Below are 19,535 nucleotides of genomic sequence, written 5' to 3'. Positions count from 1 at the left end.
CAGAGAAAAGACAGTTTGAGAAAACCTGCACAGCAACACTTCTCTTATTAAAGAGAGACCACATGTATAAGTCCTGCAATTAGAGACCTTCGCAGCATGAGAGTTTAAAGCACTGGTTCTCGGTCTTTTTTCTGCTCTAATACTCTGAAGGAATCTGACCTGTCCTTGCCAGCAATGTGGTGGTTTACCACAGGAATAACTCTTAAAGGAGAGTCATCACCATACTTTGAACCACAGACTTAGGCACATCTCATTTCTGTCCCAACCACAGAATAAGTTGTACTGTATACTTTCTTCCATTCTACCCTCATGGTTTTCAACTGGGAAGGTGATAAATCAAGGTAGACTTCACCCAGTAAGCTTTCTCAAAATACGTTTTTGGCTTTTTCTTTTCCCAGACACCAGAGTCACCTGGGCAGGATCTCCAGTGCACACTGCTTTTCCTTTGAGTTCTGGACTATTCCTTTAAAGAAATGGAGCACGGGGGTGGGGAGGGATGGGGTGTGTGTGGAGGACAGGCTGCAAGGCTATCACCATCACAATCTCTAAAGTGCCTCCTCATTTTTTTTTCTAGCTTGTCTCCGGCTCGCACTTCCCTAAATGCCTCTGAGCTTATTTTTTGAAATACTCTATAAGACTAGAAACTGCAATTCAATTGGAAAACAGATCAGGTCAAAACAGAAGCGACCACACCCTTCTCTGGTCATCCAGACTCGCTATCTACTTTACGCAGTTACTGCTGGGCCCTTCCTCAACATTCTGCATCAAGTATTCATATCTGTACACCAAATAGCAGTACACGATACTGAACACACACCTTCACTGTTCAGACACTTTGAAGTAATTACTATGGGTGCTTGCCTTAAAATTACAGTTCTCCAGCTAAAAATGTAGATTTTAGAATATTTATGACCTGCTCACAAATTACCTATAAGTTAAACTCCTGTAACATCTAGAATTCTGACAGCACCAACTCAAATGTAATAGCACTCTAATTTCAGTTTAGCCGTAGTTATCTTCCTTGCCAAAATATACCTTACTCAAGAGTGTTAAACACTTTAGTGAGGTACTTTCTGCCCCAGTCTGTAGTTGAGAGAGTATTTCAAAAGTCACACTGTATCAGGCTTACCTGTACAATTCCATTTACATGAAAACACATGACAAGCTCTGGCACGTTGCATATCAGGTTGTCCAACCAATAGTCAATTCCAGTAAGCACATTAATTGGTTTGTTGTTATCCCTAAAAACACATTTCTGGTGTTATTTGATTAATGAAAATGTTCCATTACAAATCATCTGAGACTTACTTCCCTCATTAGAATGTTTTAATCTGTCCTCCCTAGTTGGAGAATGCCATTTATGCTTCTCTTCTGATGAGACATGCATATGCAGCTCATGGGGTATGTTGTGCTTCACATCTTCCCATAAGCTTTGCTTGCACTCCTAACGGGTGTCCGTAAGAGCTTTCAGGAGCAACAGGAGGAACTATGACACAGATGACTGGGAGCCTACTGCACAGTCCTCACACAAACTGCAGTGAAGACTGACCAGCACACATCACAGCGCCCAAGTCAGAACTCACACAGGGTGGACGATGTGAACACGTACAACTGGAACATTAAAAAATGCTTACAAGCAGTTAACAGGAAGCTGGTAAACCACCTTCTTAACTGGTTAAATAAACTGTACTCTATTCTCACAAGTTGTAGATTCAGACCTAAGACTCAGTCAGTACAGCAGACAGCAGGTCTCTGACTCCACTACCGAGGACTAGAGTGAAAAGCCAGCCACAGGGTTTTCAGCACTTGCTGCAACACTCCTTCCGTACTGTGGCCATTTCAACTGGTGCAGGAAGGAGGGAAGTGAAAAAAAAAAAAAAACTAGAAAAAGGAAAGGATGCCAAAATAAGCAGGTGAAAGCAAACTGGAACACGATTCTAAAGGAACATAATTCTCGTTACCTGAGACGTAAGCTGACTGCTGGATATCGGCCGCCTCCAAAGATAGGCATGTTGGAGCCAACTAACATGTGTATGTCTTCAAACGTCCACAAAATATTCCGAACAAAATCATTTTTAAGACCCTTTGATTTGAAATAAAATAGAAAGATTATATAATAAACAGGGGATCTGTAATCTCCCCCCATGAGCCACAAAAAGACTAGAAGAAGGAAAAGACAAAGAAAAGATAAATGAAGCCACAGTGCGAGAAGATCACAGAGATGCTTAGGAAGAGATTTTTAGGATCAAGTGGATTTTTTTTTTCCCCTATAAATTCCAATTTAAGACTAGCTCTTAGATGACGAAGTAGACTGGGGATGTGGTGTCTCGACTTGGACCCCACAGAGAGCATACCTGACTGTTCTCCCCGTCATTGAATAAAGGAGTCAGGTTTTGTTCTTTAGGCGCTGAGGCCACATGCCCCACTATGTATGAGGGTTCAAGAGGCTCACTTCCCTGTGAAAAGTGCAAGGACAGGAGTGATTCTGCTGTCATAACTTCTTACAGATGGCCTACTGTTAGAGTATCACCCACACATCAAGGCATACAGCTCAAACTTGCTCTTGTAAATTACAGCTGATATGAATCATTACCTCTCCTCACGGGGTGCATACTTCAGTTCCTAATTGTCAGTCACTATAATAAGCTAAACACATTGAGATCTTACTTAAATCAAGACTAAAGATTTATTTTAAGCTTTCCAAGCTTTTTTCCCTCTTTTTTGGGGTGCACTGAACAGGACTGCTCTTTCAAAGCCTATTCCATCACTACTGGATTAAAAATTTCCTAAGAAACCTCAGCCATATTTTTGTGACACTGGTCATCAGAACAGTCCTCAGTTTCACACAATTTAATGTGTTTTTCACAGAAGTCTAGTCTCTGGGGTACTTGGTGGAAAATTCCCAGAGTCAGATCTGAAAAACACTGTTTACAAGGATTTGCTTTTGGAGAATAACAAAGATTATCACCATAAAAGGCTCCTGAGAGGTCCTGCACTGGAAAAACCTACATGACCTCTATATAACCCATTAGTCCCAAATTTATTTGATCTTGTAACACTTTTTATTCTTATTACAGATTATTCTTATTATTCTTATAATTATCTGTGGAATATATTTTGGAAAAGACATAGGAAGAGGAACCTTTGACGTAGTAAACGCGTCCACTGATTTTCCAACCATTAGGGCAGCTGCCATTAAAAACCATTAAGAAACATTAAACCAAGATGAGCAAGCATATGTGTGTGTACCTGTGAGCATATGTGTGTGTTGCTTATTCCTATTTGTGTGCTAATAAGCTTAGCACCAGTTTTCAAAGAAAGTAAATATGAGGTAAGCAGCGGGAGATCTCCAGTGCTTTTGCATGTCTTCTTTGCAAAGGTCCTTAAAGAATTTAAATCATGTACGCTATTGTTTATTTATACAGACAAGTTATCGACCTATGGATCAATTCCCAAAATTATATTTGCCACGTATTGCTTTAGTGGGATTTATAGGTTTCTAGGTTATAATGTTCTTAATAAAAGTTTGGCTCCAAGGCCAGACCAGAGAACTACTTAAACTCTATTATTGCTTAACATGGGCCTCAAACTTGCCGATTTAGTCTTGGGAGCAAGAATTCATGAATTGAAGTTTAGAGATTTATGTATGTCACAGAAACCATTCTGTAAAAGACTATTTGTAGGCAGGGTAGCTCTGCTTAGGGATATGCCATTGCCCAGACAACTTGACTGCTCATAGGGCAGTCTAAATGTGTGGAATATACAGACACAGTGGAGTACTGCTGTGAGAACAGGCCTCTGATCAGAAAGACCAGGGTTTAAACCCTAGCTTGAACTTCACCAGCTGTGTGACCACAAACATCTACTTTTTATGAGCTTTATTTACTTATTTGTAAAACAATACCATCAACATAATACATATGCAGCTAAAAGGATGAAAAATACACACGCCATACATGGCATAATGTATGTGGCATAAGAAGCATTAAATAGATTCCAGTCACTTCTTCCACAGGCAAGTCTATAGATTCTCAAAAGCCTCCAAAGTTTTTCAAAGTAACCTTTAAAGGACAGAATGATAAGGCTGATACAGGGGAGATGGGCAGCAGGACTAGAATTTTCATTATGTGGTCTTTTTATAATGTGTGTGTTTTGAAGCTAAAGAATACTAAATAATTTTTTAAAAACTCCTTCAGTAAAGTATAATCACATATTTTGCTGTTGGCCAGTCGCTAAGTCATGTCTAACTCTTTGTGAGCCCATGGACTATAGCTCACTAGACTCCTCAGTCCTCCACTATCTCCCAGAGTTTGCTTAAATTCATGTCCATTGAGTCAGTGATGCTGTCTAACCATATAATCAAACAGAAAAGTACATAAATTATACAGAATACAGTATAATGACTAATTAGAAAACAAATTATCCATGTAACCACCACCCAAGTCATGACACAGAACCCTGCCAACACCCAGCACCCATGCCCCTTCTCGTTTCTATATTAATAACTTCCCTACCTCCTGGGTTATCACTATGTGGACTTGGATGCTAATTACTCCCTTATGCTTCCTTACAGTGTTCCCAACTCTGGAAAAAAATTAAGTTCACTACACAGTTCAGTGAGGCATCTCTATCTGAAAACCTACTAAATCAAAATCAGGTTAAAGGTATTTTGTCTCCTATGACCTTATAATTTGCGAGGACAGAAACAATCTAATAATGAACGTTCAGTGTGTGAGAGCACACAGTCAGAGGAGAAATGCAATTTACCAAGTTACCTCAAGCTTGTCAATTTTCCTAAAAATAAACATGCACCATTTACATCTATGGAGTTACTTGACACACAATAAGGACAAAAATAAATGAATAGTAAGAAGAAACCAAAAATATGAGATAAAACCAAAAATATATGAGATAAAAGAGGTCACAGTCCATTGTCTCTTCTTTCTAAAAGCTTTATAATGTTAATGTAGGTTAAGTCTTAGCAACTCCACTGGGAAAATGTGCAGAGCTATTTCAGGACTAACAAATCCAACTGTAAGTTAAGGCAGAAGGCTAGTATTTAAATTACAAACAGGCCTGTGAGTCTCAATATCTGAAAGGCACTTAATATTTCCACAGTTTAAATACACCATATCTCCTTATGACTACAAGGAGATAAATCAGTATTGATAAACATATTAATAAGCTATTTTAAATGTGGTAAAACTTTAAAAAATATCTTTGAATTATTTCTTGAAAAAAATCTGATCTAGCCATCCATAATAACCCTTGTAAATTCCATACTGAAAAACTAAAAAAAGGACTTTTTGTACCTGTGAAGACATAAATTGATAGAATATTTTTTATTCCTATTTCTCTATTTTTTATTGATAGGATAATTGGCTTTGTCTCCTTAAATGATTTTGCTGAATTAGCATCTAAGCAATGTCTAACCTGACTGGAAGCACTGGGATCTTCAGAGACTGAAGAAGGCATTTCAAAGGGGGCAGGCCATGAAGCCCCATCTGAATCATTGGTCTGATCAGAGCTGGACGACTCCTGCTGTTCTGTGGCAGACGGGACAGGCTGAGCAGCTCCATCACCATTGATACTGGCCAAATCAGAAGCAAAAAAAAACCACATTGTTACTTAAGCTAACTTTATGTAACAGCCCACCAGTTTTAAAAAACTAGATTCTATAACCAAGCATAAATCTCATTAAAAAAAGGAATACAGGACAAATGTCAACAATAACAGTAGCCAAAAAACTGCCTTTACTGGCTTCAAATTAAGTTTTATATCAGAATTTCACTTTTTCTCTTCAAATAAAAATAAACAAATAGCTAAGTACCTGTAATACAAAAACTTCGAAAGAATAGCCTTCTGATACCAGTGTTCTTTGCTTTTTTTCTTCCTCTGCCATTTCTGATCAATAAGTCTTTGATAAAACTCTTTTAACCATGTCCAATCACCAGTCTGGTAACATAAGAAATTGATAATTAGTGCCTGGGATAAGTCCCACTATGCACAAAGCATTAAAATTATCTGTGTGTTTATAAGCTGCAAGGAAGCAGGGCTGTGATTCTTAAGACTTTGCCCAGTGGCTAACACATACAGACTGAACTGAACTGTGATCTTTACAAACAGAAAAACATTTACTATAAATGTCAGTTTAAATCACTGTAACTTCTTTTCCTTTATCAAAGCATTGCAAGAATATTCTTTAAGAGTTGTCTGTGGGAGTGAGTGGCAAGACCATGAACTATTTGCAATCAAGAACTTTGTAACAACAAGGTAAATACAGAAATGTAGAGTCAGCTTTCAGAAGCTGCAGCATTATTACATTTTACAAAATAATGGTGACTCCCCTCAAAGTTCAGTTAGTAAAGGATCCACCTGCAATGCAGGAGACCTGGGTTCAATTCCTGGGTGGGGAAGATCCCCTGGAGAAGGAAATGGCAACCCACTCCAGTATTCTTGCCTGGAGAATCCAATGGACAGAGGAGCCTGGCGGGCTACAGTCCATGGGGTCCAAGAGTCAGACACAACTGAGCAACTAAACCACCACCACAAAAAAACGGTGCAAGACAACAGTCATTTACCACACACAATTTGAGAAGCTCTGCTTAAAGAGAACCAATTAATTCTGACGTAACTATATATTCAGAGGAATAATTTGCTAAACATTTTTCACATTTCCTGGCAGCCATGTTTCATGACAATCTATTTAATACAGACATGAAAGGATTTTTCAAAAATTTAACCAGTCCCTTAAACTTCATATTTTTCATAACTTTCTTCACTTCACCCTTTTACTTATAAGAATTCTGGCTACTGGTATCAATAAAATAAGTTTCTCTACTATTCTCTTTTCTACCTTTTTCTTTATTAAGGCTTTTTAATCTTCAGTTAAACTTTTCATTTCTCGGTTGAAGCACTCAACCACGTTTTCACTTTGTCCTTTCTTTGAAACAAAATCACATTTCTAGTGCCCATAAGTTGTTAAAACAGTGCTTTTCTTGTTATTTCTCAAGAATTACCTGAGATGATCTCATAAAGAGTTCCTGGATATCTAACTCGTCTAACAAGAGAGTCCTTCCTATGCGGTGCACAGCCATGCTCACGTGTGATTTGCTGTAGGGAATCTTCAGAAGCTTTTTTATGTTCTTAAAAAATACAAAAGGAAAAACAGTTTAGAAACACCTTTGCGGTATGATCTGGAATCTTTCAAATTTAACTTCACTCAGTTTTAAAGCATAATAAACCTTATTTCCTTAAGTTCATATAAACTGTACCTTAAGGAACTACCTACAAACCCATGGAAGACAGAGCTTAAAACCAGAATCACCCACACTTTACCAGTCTCCGTGTGTTAATGTCAATGACAAAGATTTACTTTTACATGATGGAATTTCATAAAGTATATACAGGTCACACTGTTGCAGTGACCCAAGCTTTTAGCATCTCAGAAAAAACTGGCCAACTAAGCATCAACAGATTTTACTACAAGTATCGTATCTATTTTTCAACCAGCAACATTACATAACCCAACACTGTAACTGCTATCATTAAAATACAGCCATCAATACCACTGCCAGTATTTTGTGAGTTGTTCCCTCCTCTTTGAGGAATGATGCAGTGTTACTTTAATAAAAAAGGTGTTCAATAATCAGACAGTTGTAGCTTATTTCATCACTAATTTTTCCAGGCTGCAGAAAAGAGCAGGCTATAAATCCCCAGCACAAACATCCCAATTATAGTCGCAAAGAGGATACTTACTTCAGAGTCAGAGACAACATCCACATCGTTTCCCACTGAATCAATAAAGTCGTATGCCATCCCAAAACTAACGGAGAAAACAAAGGCCACAAAAGTCACGTTCATGGTGGGGCAGGTGGTGTTGTAACAGAATACTATATTTCAGCACTTCTTGGATACACATTTTCCACACTCTGACATCTCTGAAAACAGTATGCCTATCACCATTACAGTTGGCTAGTTTTTCCTTCTTAGTGGTACATAAAATAATGGGGTCACTTAACAGATATAGAAGACAAGACTTGTGGTTGCCATGAAGGAGTGCAGTGGGGGAGGGACAGACTGAAGTTTAGGATTAACAGATACAAACTATTATATACAGGATGGATAAACAACAAGGTCCTACTGTATAGCACAAGGGACTATATTCAATACTCTATGATAAACCATAATGGAAAAGAATATGAAAAAGAATATACATACATGTATATATACATATAACTGAATCACTACTGTACACCAGAAACCAACACATTATAAGCCAACCATATTTTTAAAAATTTTGTTAAAACAAATAAAAACGGGACAACTTAAAATCAATGGCATCTTAAATTTGATACAAGACAGAAATACAACAGTAATAGAAGCAATAATAGAAAATATTTAGAGTAAAAACAATTACAATCATTTTTATTTTTGTAGTCATGAAATCTAAAAAAATATGCAATGGAGAACAGTCAGTTTGAGTTATTCTTTTTAGATGGGGAGACAAGAAAAACAACAGCAGAAACATTTATAAGGATTTTAGTCTCTGGGATCATGTTCCCAGTGATATACACTAGTACCGTTTTAAAAAATGTATTTGAGAAAAAAATGCACACAACACCAATTCAACCAGAAGGAGAAAAAATAGCTCACTGAGCACCAAACGTGTGCCAGGTACCACGTGAGGCACATCTATAATCTGCAAGTGTGAAAAGCAGCTGCCGTCACCGTTTTTCAGTGAGGAGGTGGCAGAGTCAGAACACTCTTTTAGGACTGCCTCACTTCAAAGTATGCTGATGATTTACCACATGGGCTGGGCAAGCTCTTAACCTGTCCAAGCCTCACTTTTCTGAAGGAAAGTTAACAGCACCAAATTCAAAAGGTTGTTGACAGAATGAAACGAGATAAGCACATAAAGTACTCAGCAGTGTCTGTACACTGTCAATATAATTGTCAGCCAAATCACTTAATAACATTTAATTCTGCTTTATTAAGCCATTTTTCTAAAAGAAGACATGCAAACTATTTGCAATTTTTTTGATAGTATAAATAATGCTACATACAAGCAACATTTTGCAAACATTAACTTTTACCTCCTGAGGCATCAGGATAATTTCCAAATCACTGGCACGTAAGGTATTACTATATTTATGGCTCCTGCTGTATGTTATGTGGAAGTACTTTAGGTTCAATCACTGAGAGGGAGAAAGGGAAGCCCCCACATTAAAAGGTCAACAAGAATATGGACATCAGTACATTCTTCTCTGTAAGACCCAGGCCTCTTTCTCAGCCTTAAATACCACCAGCAGAATTTCCAGCAACTGTCTAAGTCAAGGGTATATATCTAAACATGCTGTGTTTTTACATCACTGTTGTTTCAGACCAGACAATCCACCACCATTTAATGAAAAATTCCACAGAACAGGTTAGGCAGTTTTAAGGGTTTCCCCCCTGAGACTCCATATTCACATAATCAAAAGGTATGAAAACTGGCTAAAATGAAACTAGTTAATTGAATTTTAGTGGTCAAAATTCATCTTTGTTAATAGCGATGCAGACTTGAAGGAAGCATATGCAATTGATATCTTCATATTTTAACAGAATCCTATTATTGTGAAAAAGCATAATGAAAGTCAAATATAATCTTTTTCTAAAGTGAAGTCTTGGCATGTTGATGAGCATTATAAATTACGCTGAAAAGCAAGTCTTAAGAGTTTTAAGGTGGAGGGTTGAGGAACAGGTAAAAATGTCATTAATTAATATTTACCTGGAAAATGGCTTGCTTTTCCTACTATTGCCAAGAATGGTAGTTCCTGCCGGTCCTAGCTTGGCACTCTCTCGTAACCAGTTGGCAGGTGGGAGTTTCAAGTCTGTTTTCTCTTCGAGGCGTGCAAATGCCGTCCGAGGAGGGGCAGAAGAGTATTTCACCACAGCTCGGCTCTTCACTTCATTGCCTCCGAGAAATAAAGCTGATCCCTGATTAACATGTTAAATGAAACTTTAATGTATATTACTAGGAATCAAAAAAAAAATCCCATCTTAATAATAATAATTGAAAAACCCTACCACCTCAGGCTTACAAGAATATGCTACATGTTACTAGCAGCAGTTGATAAATGGGAGCATAAATATGTACAATTTACTTAGCTCTTTTTCACATAATTTCAAAGAGAAACGATGAGTCAAGGAGTATCATGGTTATGGTTATTAGCTAGGAAACAGGCCATTCAAACTGTCTTTTAAAACATTCATAAGGGCAGAAGCAGAAACCAGGGAGTAAACAGTACCACAGTAACTAAACGCAAAGTGTAATAAAACCTCTGTTCAATATTAAACATGTATTTTAATTTCAATAGCATGCATCATTTAGGAAGTGGTTTGTGGTAATATCTGGGCCTTCTTCGTTTCTAAGTGTTTAGTAATTCATTGGTCAGTCTATTACACAAATACTCTGAATGTCTAACTTCACATCAAGGCAAGTCACTGGGGGATCTGCAGATTTCACCCACATACCTCCAAGAAGGCTCAGGGTCAGAGTTAACTCTTCCAACCTTCTCTCACACAGTCCCTTTTCAGCCAGGCAAACAGTTTGCGCCCTTCAAATACTAGCTCAGTCCCATCTCAGTGAGCACACTCTCTGTCCTCCTCCAGCTCTGCAAGGCTGGGTCAGTTTTGGAGCCACTTGTGGTGTTGAAGAAGACTCTCAAGAGTCCCTTGGGACTGCAAGGAGATCCAACCAGTCCATCCCAAAGGAAATCAGTTCTGAATATTCATTGGAAGGACTGATGCTGAAGCTGAAACTCCAATACCCTGGCCATCTGATGAGAAGAACTGACTCACTGGAAAAGACCCTGCTGCTGGGAAAGACTGAAGGTGGGAGGAGAAGGGGACGACTGAGGATGAGATGGTTGGATGGCATCACCAACTCCATGGACGTGAGTTTGAGCAAACTCCGGGAGTTGGTGATGGACAGGGAGGCCTGGCCTGCTGCAGTCCATGGGGTCGCAAAGAGTCGGACACGACTGAGCGGCTGAACTGAACTGATTCCTACCTGCGCTCATCGAGAGAAGGGATCGTGTCAAACTCACCTGTGGGCTGGCATGGGCTGGGAAGCCAGGGTCGCTTTTGACACGCATGACTTGCATGGTAAATATGTGAGTCGACAGGCACACGGACTTTGTTTCCTTAGGAGGCCCGTAGGGAAGACTTACATGGTAAATACCTGAGTACCTGTCCAGAGGCACACGGACTTTGCCTCCTCAAGGGGCTCGTCGGGATGACTTGCATGGTAAATACCTGAGTACCTGTCCACAGGCACACGGACTTTCTTTCCTCAGGGGGCCCGTCGGGGAGGCGTGGAGAAGGCTCCACCAGCCGCCGGGCACCATGACATCCCTCCCGGGCCGAGCCGACCCACAGCCACCCGCGGGAGCCCTGCAGGTCCCGCCCCCAGGGAGGACTCACCTGTGCAGAAGGTTCCTCCGACTCCCCTTGGGACAGGAGGCTGAGCCCTCCCCGAGCAGCGGCCCCGGCCGGCGGAGCCTCGGCCCCGGCCTCCTTAGAGTCCGCCATCACCTCGTTCCAGGGGAGGCCAGGCGAAGCTCGACCCGAGGAGCCGAGACGGACACCTGGGGCCCAGAGGCGCCGCCGCAGACAGCGGAGCGAGCGCTAGCGAGGCCCCGCACTTCCGGCCTCTGACAGGAAGAACGAGAGCGGACGCGTTCAAATCTCGCGAGCTTTGTGCCGGAGGCCCGGCCCCGCCTTCCCCGGTGGCGGCCACCTTCGCGGAGGCGGTAGGGCTGGGGGCGGGAACTGTAGTGCGCCTGCGCCTGTCAAAGGCTCTTCGGAAACTAGGTCTCGCGGTAATGACTCCCAGGCTCCACCCCTTGCACGCCGGTCCTCTTTGTTGGCAAACAGTCCTTGGGACTTGGGCTCGGGGTAGAATCGGGGTCTCCCCTGTCCCTCTCTGCGTTTGGGCGGGGAAAAGCTGCCGTAGGTGTAACCAGCGGCTCCTGTTACGTAAAGCAGTGTAGCGGTAGCCCTCTTCCCTCCCCAGCTTCCAGTGCGCCCCACCCCTCGGCTTCCCGGCGGTCTCGCAGGCCCAGGAAGGGAAAGACGTGCCCGGGTGAGGGGCTGTCCACAGAGTCAAGCCCTCCTGGACTTGGCGTCCTGTCCGCGCATCACAATGCGTGCATGGGCCTCGCGGGCCCGAGTGCGGAGAGAGAGGCGTAAAGGAGGCCCTCCGCCTTAGCTGAGGGGAGGAGACGGATTTCAGAGGAGGTGGCTCCCCCCACCCCTACCCCCGCCAAGGTATAGTTTGCTGCTTAGTGACTTAGTGGAGCATTTACGGAGAGCCCGCTTATTTATCGCGCCCCAGGGATCTCAGTTCTGTTCAGTGGCTTAGTCGTGTGCGACTCGTTGCAACCTCGTGGACTGCACGCCAGGCCTCCTGCCCATCACCAACTCCCGGAGCCTACTCAAACTCATGTCCATCCAGTGGGTGATGCCATCCAACCATCTCATCCTCTGTAGTCCCCTTCTCCTCCCACATTCAATCTTAGCATCAGGGTCTTTTCCAATGAGTCAGTTCTTCTCATCAGGTGGCCAAAGTATTGCGAGTTTCAGTCATCAGTCCTTCCAATGAATATTCAGGACTGATTTCGTTTAGGATCTAGGGATCTAGCAAAGGGTATTGCAGTGGTTCAGGGCCTTCTCCAGCCTGAAAAGGCCCAGGAGACACCTGGGGTTTTAGTTGGCATGCAGATCCTGATTCAGTTGGTTTGGAAGGAGCCTGAGATTCAGAATCTCTACCAGACCCCCAGGAGATAATGCCAGTGCCTTGAGCTGCAAAAAGGTGGAGAAACAGCAAAACCAAGTTTGAAGGTGCGGGGGCCCTCTTAGCCTCCGAGCCAACACTCAATATGGTGATGGTTTAGTCACTTTAGTCATGTCTGACCCTGCGACCCCATGGACTGTAGCCTGCCAGGCTCCTGTGTCCATGGGATTCTCCAGGTGAGAACACTGGAGTGGGTTGCCGTTTCCTCCTCTAGGGATCTTCCCAACCCAGAAATTGAACCCAGGTCTCCTGCATTGTGGGCAGATTCTTTACCAACTGAGCTATGAGGGAACACTCACTATCTATCCTATCAAATGTAGTTAAATGGAGCTACAGCCTTCATTAAAATGTCTGTTGTATTTTGCAGTAAAATGTTGGAAGTGGTTTTAAAAAATTAGTTTTGCCTTGGCAATTATTTGTCTCAATTTGTAATTTACATCAGGTGCTGATAAGGCACTAACTATCTGTAGATTTAGAAGTCCTTGTGTCTGTTAGCAAGCAATTTACAAATTGTTTCAATTATAACAAAATGTTTTTATGAATTAAATATAACTGAATTTTATAGTACATTTTGCTCCTACTGCTGCTAAGTCGCTTCAGTCGTGTCCAACTCTGTGCGACCCCAGAGACGGCAGCCCACCAGGCTCCCCCGTCCCTGGGATTCTCCAGGCAAGAACACTGGAGTGGGTTGCCATTTCCTTCTCCAATGCATGAAAGTGAAAAGTGAAAGTGAAGTCGCTCAGTCGTTTCTGACTCATAGCGACCCCATGGACTGCAGCCTACCAGACTTTTCCATCCATGGGATTTTCCAGGCAAGAGTACTGGAGTGGGGTGCCATTGCCTTCTCCGATAGTACATTTTGTAGACCCTTAAATCAACATGTATTGGTTTTGATATTTACAATTTTTTGTTTGGATTATGCAGTCACTGCTTTGTGTTTTTGCAGTTGATGCATTGTTATTTTACATTGTAGTAAGTCGGAGAAGGCAATGGCACCCCACTCCAGTACTCTTGCCTGGAAAATCCCATGGATGGAGAAGCCTGGAAGGCTGCAGTCCATGGGGTCGATGAGGGTCAGACACGACTGAGCGACTTCACTTTCACTTTTCACTTTCATGCATTGGAGAAGGAAATGGAAACTCACTCCAGTGTCCTTGCCTGGAGAATCCCAGAGACTGGGGAGCCTGGTGGGCTGCCGTCTGTGGGGACGTCCGACTCGCACAGAGTCCGACACGACTGACGTGACTCAGCAACAGCAGCAAGTTGACTATAAATGTTTAACGTTAGAATGGTTAAGTCTACTTTTGGTACATAACATCATTAACTTGTGCAAAAATTCACTTATTTTTCAAGAACATGTAAACTCCAAAGGCTCTGTTAAAGGTGCCTGTACTATAAAATTGTGCATGATGTTAAGTGAGAAAAAGAATCTAAAGCACACCTGTGATAAGATCTCGATTTTACAAACATATCTATTTCTGTGTCAATGTCAATAAAAATGTATCTCTGAGGGGTAAAATTAAGTAATTTAATATTCTTTAAAGCTTCATTTTCCTATTTTTCTTTCCTATTATGCATTATTTTATAGTAAAACATCATTTCATTAAGCTTTTATACATACATAATTTATCATCTGCTCCTGCTAAATCGCTTCAGTCATGTCTGACTCCTAGTGACCCCATGGACTGCAGCCCATCAGGCTCCTCCATCCGTGGGATTTGCCAGGCAAGAGTACTGGAGTGGGTTGCCATTGCCTTAATTTATCATCTAATGATCCTTACATTCTGTTGTTTTATTATATAGTTCTGTGTTTGTAAGAAGGAATTTCCTGAGGTAACTGTAATTCTTTCTTTAAGGCTCACATATATTGCATGCCTCTTGAAAACTACCCTGGAGAAGGAAAAGACTGCTGCTGCTGCTGCTAAGTCGCTTCAGTCATGTCCGACTCTGTGTGACCCCATAGACGGCAGCCCACCAGGCTCCCCCGTCCCTGGGATTCTCCAAGCAAGAACATGGGAGTGGGTTGCCATTTCCTTCTCCAATGAATGAAAGTGAAAGGAGAAAGTGAAGTCACTCAGTCATGTCCGACTCTTCGAGACCCCATGAACTGCAGCCTACCAGGCTCCTCCATCCATGGGATTTTCCAGGCAAAAGTACTGGAGTGGGTTGCCATTGCCTTCTCCTAAGGGAAAGGCTACCCACTCCAGTATTCTTGCCTGGAGAATCCCCATGGACAGAGGAGCTTAGCGGACTTCAGTCCATGGGGTCGCAAAGAGTCAGACATGACTGAGCGACTAAGTACTTGAGAGCTAAGTGCCTGAACCCTTGTTGATGATGCCTAGAGAGAAAATGTGCTGTAAACAGCCTGTGAAAAGGCAAAGAATCAAACAGAGAGAGCCAGGAACTCAGCACAGAGAGAGTCAGCAGCAGAGGGGATCATGAGAGCCGGCTTCGGGCTGGGGGAACTGAGGATGCCCAGGAACTGTTTGTGGAGGGAAACCTGAGGAGGGACCAGGTTTCTGGGGTCTCTTAACGGGACAGGACTAGAGAGGTTTAGGTACTAAAAGAGGAGGATCCCTGATGGCTGGTTCTAAGTGCTTATTATTTTCTTTTCCTGCTTCGAAAATGTTTACGTGCTTTGGGTTTAAGTTATTATCGTTTTTAATGTGTGTGATTGAAATATAATGTGGGAAAACCTGGACCCTAACTTCCAGAACTTGACATTTTGAGACATGTACATTCATTGTTATGTTTTCGCAGTGTCTGCCTTCCCCTCCTTCCCTGCCCCCAGCGGCCAGCTCCTCCAAGTGTGCTTCATCCTCTGTGGCCTGCTCTGCCCTGCAGGAGCTGCATCCTGGACCTTGGTTTCATCCTCTGTGGCCCGCTCTGCCCTGCAGGAGCTGCATCCTGGACCTTGGCTTCATCCTCTGTGGCCCGCTCTGCCCTGCAGGAGCTGCATCCTGGACCTTGGCTTCATCCTCTGTGGCCCGCTCTGCCCTGCAGGAGCTGCATCCTGGGCCTTGTAACCAGTCAGCACTCTCACCTGTTTCCCTGCCTCCCCAGTGCCTGATGCCATCACCACTCAAGAGACGTTGCTGCTTCAGCGAGTTGTCCCATAAATCTGTGACTGCTGGTGATTCTCCTTTGCCTGGAATACCTTTCCCTTCCTCACCTGGCTAATTTATTCCTAAAGACTCTCCGTCGCATGTGTCATCCCTAATAAGTCTCTCCTGACACCTCGCTCCCTCTCCTTATCTTATGGGGTTTGTTCCTGAAACTTGTATGCAGCTTTATCTGGCACTTTCCCCTTTACAGAAAAATTGTTATTTTTGGCGTTTCTTTAGTCACTAGGTTGCGTCCAACTCTTTGCAACCCCATGGACTGTAGCCCACCAGGCTCCTCTGTCCATGGAATTCTCCAGGCAAGAATACTGGGGTGGGTTGCCATTTTCTCCTCCAGGGGATCTTCCCAACCCAGGGCAGACAGATTCTATACCACTGAACCACTAGGGAAGCCTATAGAAAAATTACTTATTTGTATCTGCCTCCCTTGCTGACTGAGCTCCTCGATAATGTCCTGTCTGAGCATCTGTTTTATAAGTACCAGAGCAGCATCAGCCCATGAAAGTGTTTTAGCCCTTAAGCTAATGCAGATCAAATGACTGGTGCCAACAGGCTTTTAAAATACTTATCGAAATGTTTCAGACATAAAAACCTTGTTGGCTCCAAGATATATATAATATCACAGAAAAAAGCTAAAAATGTTAATGAATGTGTGTCTCCAATATATTGCAGTGTCAATGTCCATAATTACTAAAGTTAGTATTCACACAGTTTGTTCCATTCTAGAATAATTGGTGCATTAGATTTTCTCTGCTTATAAAAATCCTCCCGGCCCATATGATGATTTCAGAGACATGTCAGTCAATCATAAACTCATTTAGTTACTTGTGGGACACAGTATTTACCAAAGCAAAATTAGAAGTCTTTCACCAAGTTTTTACAGTTATATGTGAGGCAGGTGTGCCTATGGCCCTAGGGATTCCCGAACAGCTGTGCCTACACAGGAAAATTCCAGGGAGCTCTGAGACGGGCTTGGGTCCTTCTGTTTGCCAAGGGCCCCTCCGTGACCTAGTGTCTTACACCTCCACAGCCTCACGTTGTCCGTTGCCTCCTGGACCTTGGAAGGCCCTGATTTTCTGACTTCCACTCCTGGACTTTGAGCTGGAAGAGGATGTGAGATGTCTGAGTCAGTCTCATTCCTCTTTAGATGAGAGCAGTGCCATCCAGAAAGGAGAATAGAATTGACCCACTGAACATCATGCAAATCTAGTGTAAATAGCAAAGGCAGGACCAGGTCTCTGAGTACTAGTACTGTTAGCCTCTAAAAACGTTAAATTGCAAACACCAGCCAGTGGAATGTTAATTTGCTTTAGAATCACCTGAGGAACTTAAGTGAGCAGATCCTCTACCGTCTCCAGATTCTAAGATGGTATCACTGGGGCAGTGCTGAGCAATCTGTGTTTTTAGTGAGTTTCTAGCATCTGACCACCTTGCCCCGCAGACCACACCTTAGAACAGCAATCTCCTAAAATAATTCCCTGGGGTACAGGAAAAACTATGGCTTCTGTTTTGTTTGTTTGTGTTTTTTAATCTGAAGAGTAAGGGCAAACAATTCAGAGGACAGATGAGCCTGGCAGGCTACAGTCTATGGGGTCACAAAGAGTCAGACATGATAGTGACTATCACTTACTCACAAACCTTACTATTATGGGCTTCCCTGGTGGCTCAGTGGTAAAGAATCCACTTGCCAATTCAGGAGATGAAGGTTTGATCCCTGGCTGGGGAAGATCTCCTGGAGAAGGAAATGAAACCCCCCCTGGGAAATCCCATGGACAGAGGAGCCTGGCAGGCTATGGTCTATGGGGTCACAAAAGAGTTGAACACAACCTAGCAACTGGATAACAACAACAAAGCCTTACTATTAATATATTTAATATACAAGTTGACACAGTTGGCCTTCCTTGGGCTGTGGTCAGCTGCTGTACCAGTCCAGTAAAATTGGGTTTGCAGCCAAACCAAACAATCCCCAAACATCAGTGACTTACAACCAAGGATGCCAGATAAAACAAATTTCAGATAAACAGTGAAAAAAAAATGGGGTGAGAATGCCCAAATATTTAGTAGAGGCGTCCCGTGTGACATTTGGGACATGCTTTCTCTAGGCCAGGTAGTTTTTGCTCGAGGACCCAGGCTGATGAAGCAACCTGGACCCGAGCTCTGCCAGTGGGAGTGGCAGAGAAACAGATTGGTGGACCATCAACTAGCTCCTGAAGCACCTGCTCAGAAGTCACAAACATCCCCGCCACTCACTTTTTTTGGCCAAAATGATACATTTTGGCAAGCTTAGCATCTGGGTGGAGGTAAAGACTAATGGTCCACAGAGGAGGGTCATTGGGTGTCCGTGGACCATTGTGCAGTCTACCGTGGCGTATGGTGGCTCGGGCGGGCCACTTGATGCCATCACATGGTAAAATTTGGTGACAAGGCCTTTAGGAGAGGCTTTTCAGAGTGTTGTGATAAGGTGAGGGGTGACCTTGAAAATCTCATGTACCACACAGAGATCACAGAATTTATTGTGGCAAAATACTTAAAAATCAATTTTGACAATCGTTTTTTGGCAAAAAATATTTCACATTTCCTCATCTTTTCCATGATGACTAGTAGCTGTCATGAGGGTGCTGTAGGAGAGTTTCACAAAAATAAACAGACTTAACCTCTTCCTTCAAGATAACAGTGATGTTTTAACAATGAGTGAGAAAGTCATTGGTTTTCAAAAGAACTGAATCTCATGGAGAGAGCATTTTTGAAAACAGAGGTTTGCAAATCTTTCCAATGTTTGTGATTTTGTTGCTGAAAATGACATTAAAAAAAACTAATACCAGCACAGAACTTACAAACTGAAATTTCTCCCGTCTTTAAAAAAAATCTCCTAAATGAAGAGTTTTTGGATCCATATTTTAATTGTTTTCTTTGATACTGCTAGTCGGCCTGCTCACAACACACAGACTGATCTCCTTGTCAGTCTCCAACTGATCTGTTTACCCCAAAATGTGCCTGTAAGATTCACTATTCCCAGCTGCCAGCAGGGTTTTCCCTCTCTCCTCTCTTTTACACATCCTGTTTTTAATTGTGTTCCATGACGACAGTCAATTGACCTTTCTTCTTATGCACAAGTAAATGAAGTGCACGTGAAACAACTGGCTAATATTTCTGAATTATTCCTTGACATTATATAATTGGCTTTTAAAAGGAAGATTGATAGACTTCAGAGAAGCTTGAAATTTAGCCAGATTTCAGTTAAAACCTTTGCATAACTTGTGGATACATCTGAAATGAGCAGTTTGACTTGCTAAGACATGGGATTCTTCCTAGTTTACTTATCTCCTGAGATATTTTAAGTGATGACAGCCCTTAAAGCCAAGTTTCAAAATAAACTGAACCTTAGGACACTTCAAATTGTTATGTCACAAAGTTTTCAGCCAAGAGTCACAAAAATAAACCTATCTGACCACTTCACTCTCTTTAAAAAAATGTTAGGGAGAATAGAACTATTAAATAGTTTGCAGTCACTAAATAAAATTATTTTTTAGACTTTGAACATTTTCTACTTTTGTTTTATGCTAATGTATTACTGC

The 19,535-nt window shown here is 42.2% G+C and overlaps 1 protein-coding gene and 1 long non-coding RNA gene across 7 annotated transcripts in view; one reads left to right on the top strand and one right to left on the bottom strand.

Annotated features, from left to right (window-relative positions):
• EDRF1 (erythroid differentiation regulatory factor 1) overlaps positions 1-11,703 on the bottom strand; it is a 33,857-nt gene extending 22,154 nt beyond the window's left edge. For 4 of the 5 annotated variants that reach the window (XR_011564332.1, XM_019953000.2, XM_019953001.2 and 1 more), the window contains exons 1-9: positions 11,467-11,703; positions 9,770-9,978; positions 7,759-7,825; positions 7,020-7,145; positions 5,831-5,955; positions 5,434-5,590; positions 2,355-2,456; positions 1,962-2,083; positions 1,130-1,241 (exon numbers count right to left, since the gene is read on the bottom strand). Coding sequence is in view for 4 of the 5 variants with exons in the window: in XM_019953000.2 (XP_019808559.2) it covers positions 1,130-1,241; positions 1,962-2,083; positions 2,355-2,456; positions 5,434-5,590; positions 5,831-5,955; positions 7,020-7,145; positions 7,759-7,825; positions 9,770-9,978; positions 11,467-11,574 (1,128 nt within the window). In the remaining variant the exon portion in view is untranslated. The remainder of the gene's footprint in view (positions 1-1,129; positions 1,242-1,961; positions 2,084-2,354; positions 2,457-5,433; positions 5,591-5,830; positions 5,956-7,019; positions 7,146-7,758; positions 7,826-9,769; positions 9,979-11,466) is intronic. The other variant, XM_019953003.2, reaches the window with a different exon arrangement.
• A 64-nt stretch (positions 11,704-11,767) lies between these two features.
• Positions 11,768-16,181, top strand: LOC139180009 (uncharacterized). Of its 2 annotated transcripts, none has more exons than XR_011564334.1 (3): positions 11,768-12,312; positions 14,695-14,856; positions 15,599-16,181. It is a non-coding gene; the product is annotated as an uncharacterized lncRNA (long non-coding RNA). The 2 variants fall into 2 exon arrangements; XR_011564333.1 differs by having other exon boundaries at positions 11,768-13,014.
• Positions 16,182-19,535: the final 3,354 nt, after the last annotated feature.

This window comes from Bos indicus, chromosome 26 (genome assembly GCF_029378745.1).
Source record: "Bos indicus isolate NIAB-ARS_2022 breed Sahiwal x Tharparkar chromosome 26, NIAB-ARS_B.indTharparkar_mat_pri_1.0, whole genome shotgun sequence".
Classification (NCBI taxonomy): domain Eukaryota; kingdom Metazoa; phylum Chordata; class Mammalia; order Artiodactyla; family Bovidae; genus Bos; species Bos indicus.
The sequence above is the reverse complement of the archived record's forward strand: the minus strand, read 5'-3'. Positions and strand labels throughout refer to the sequence as shown.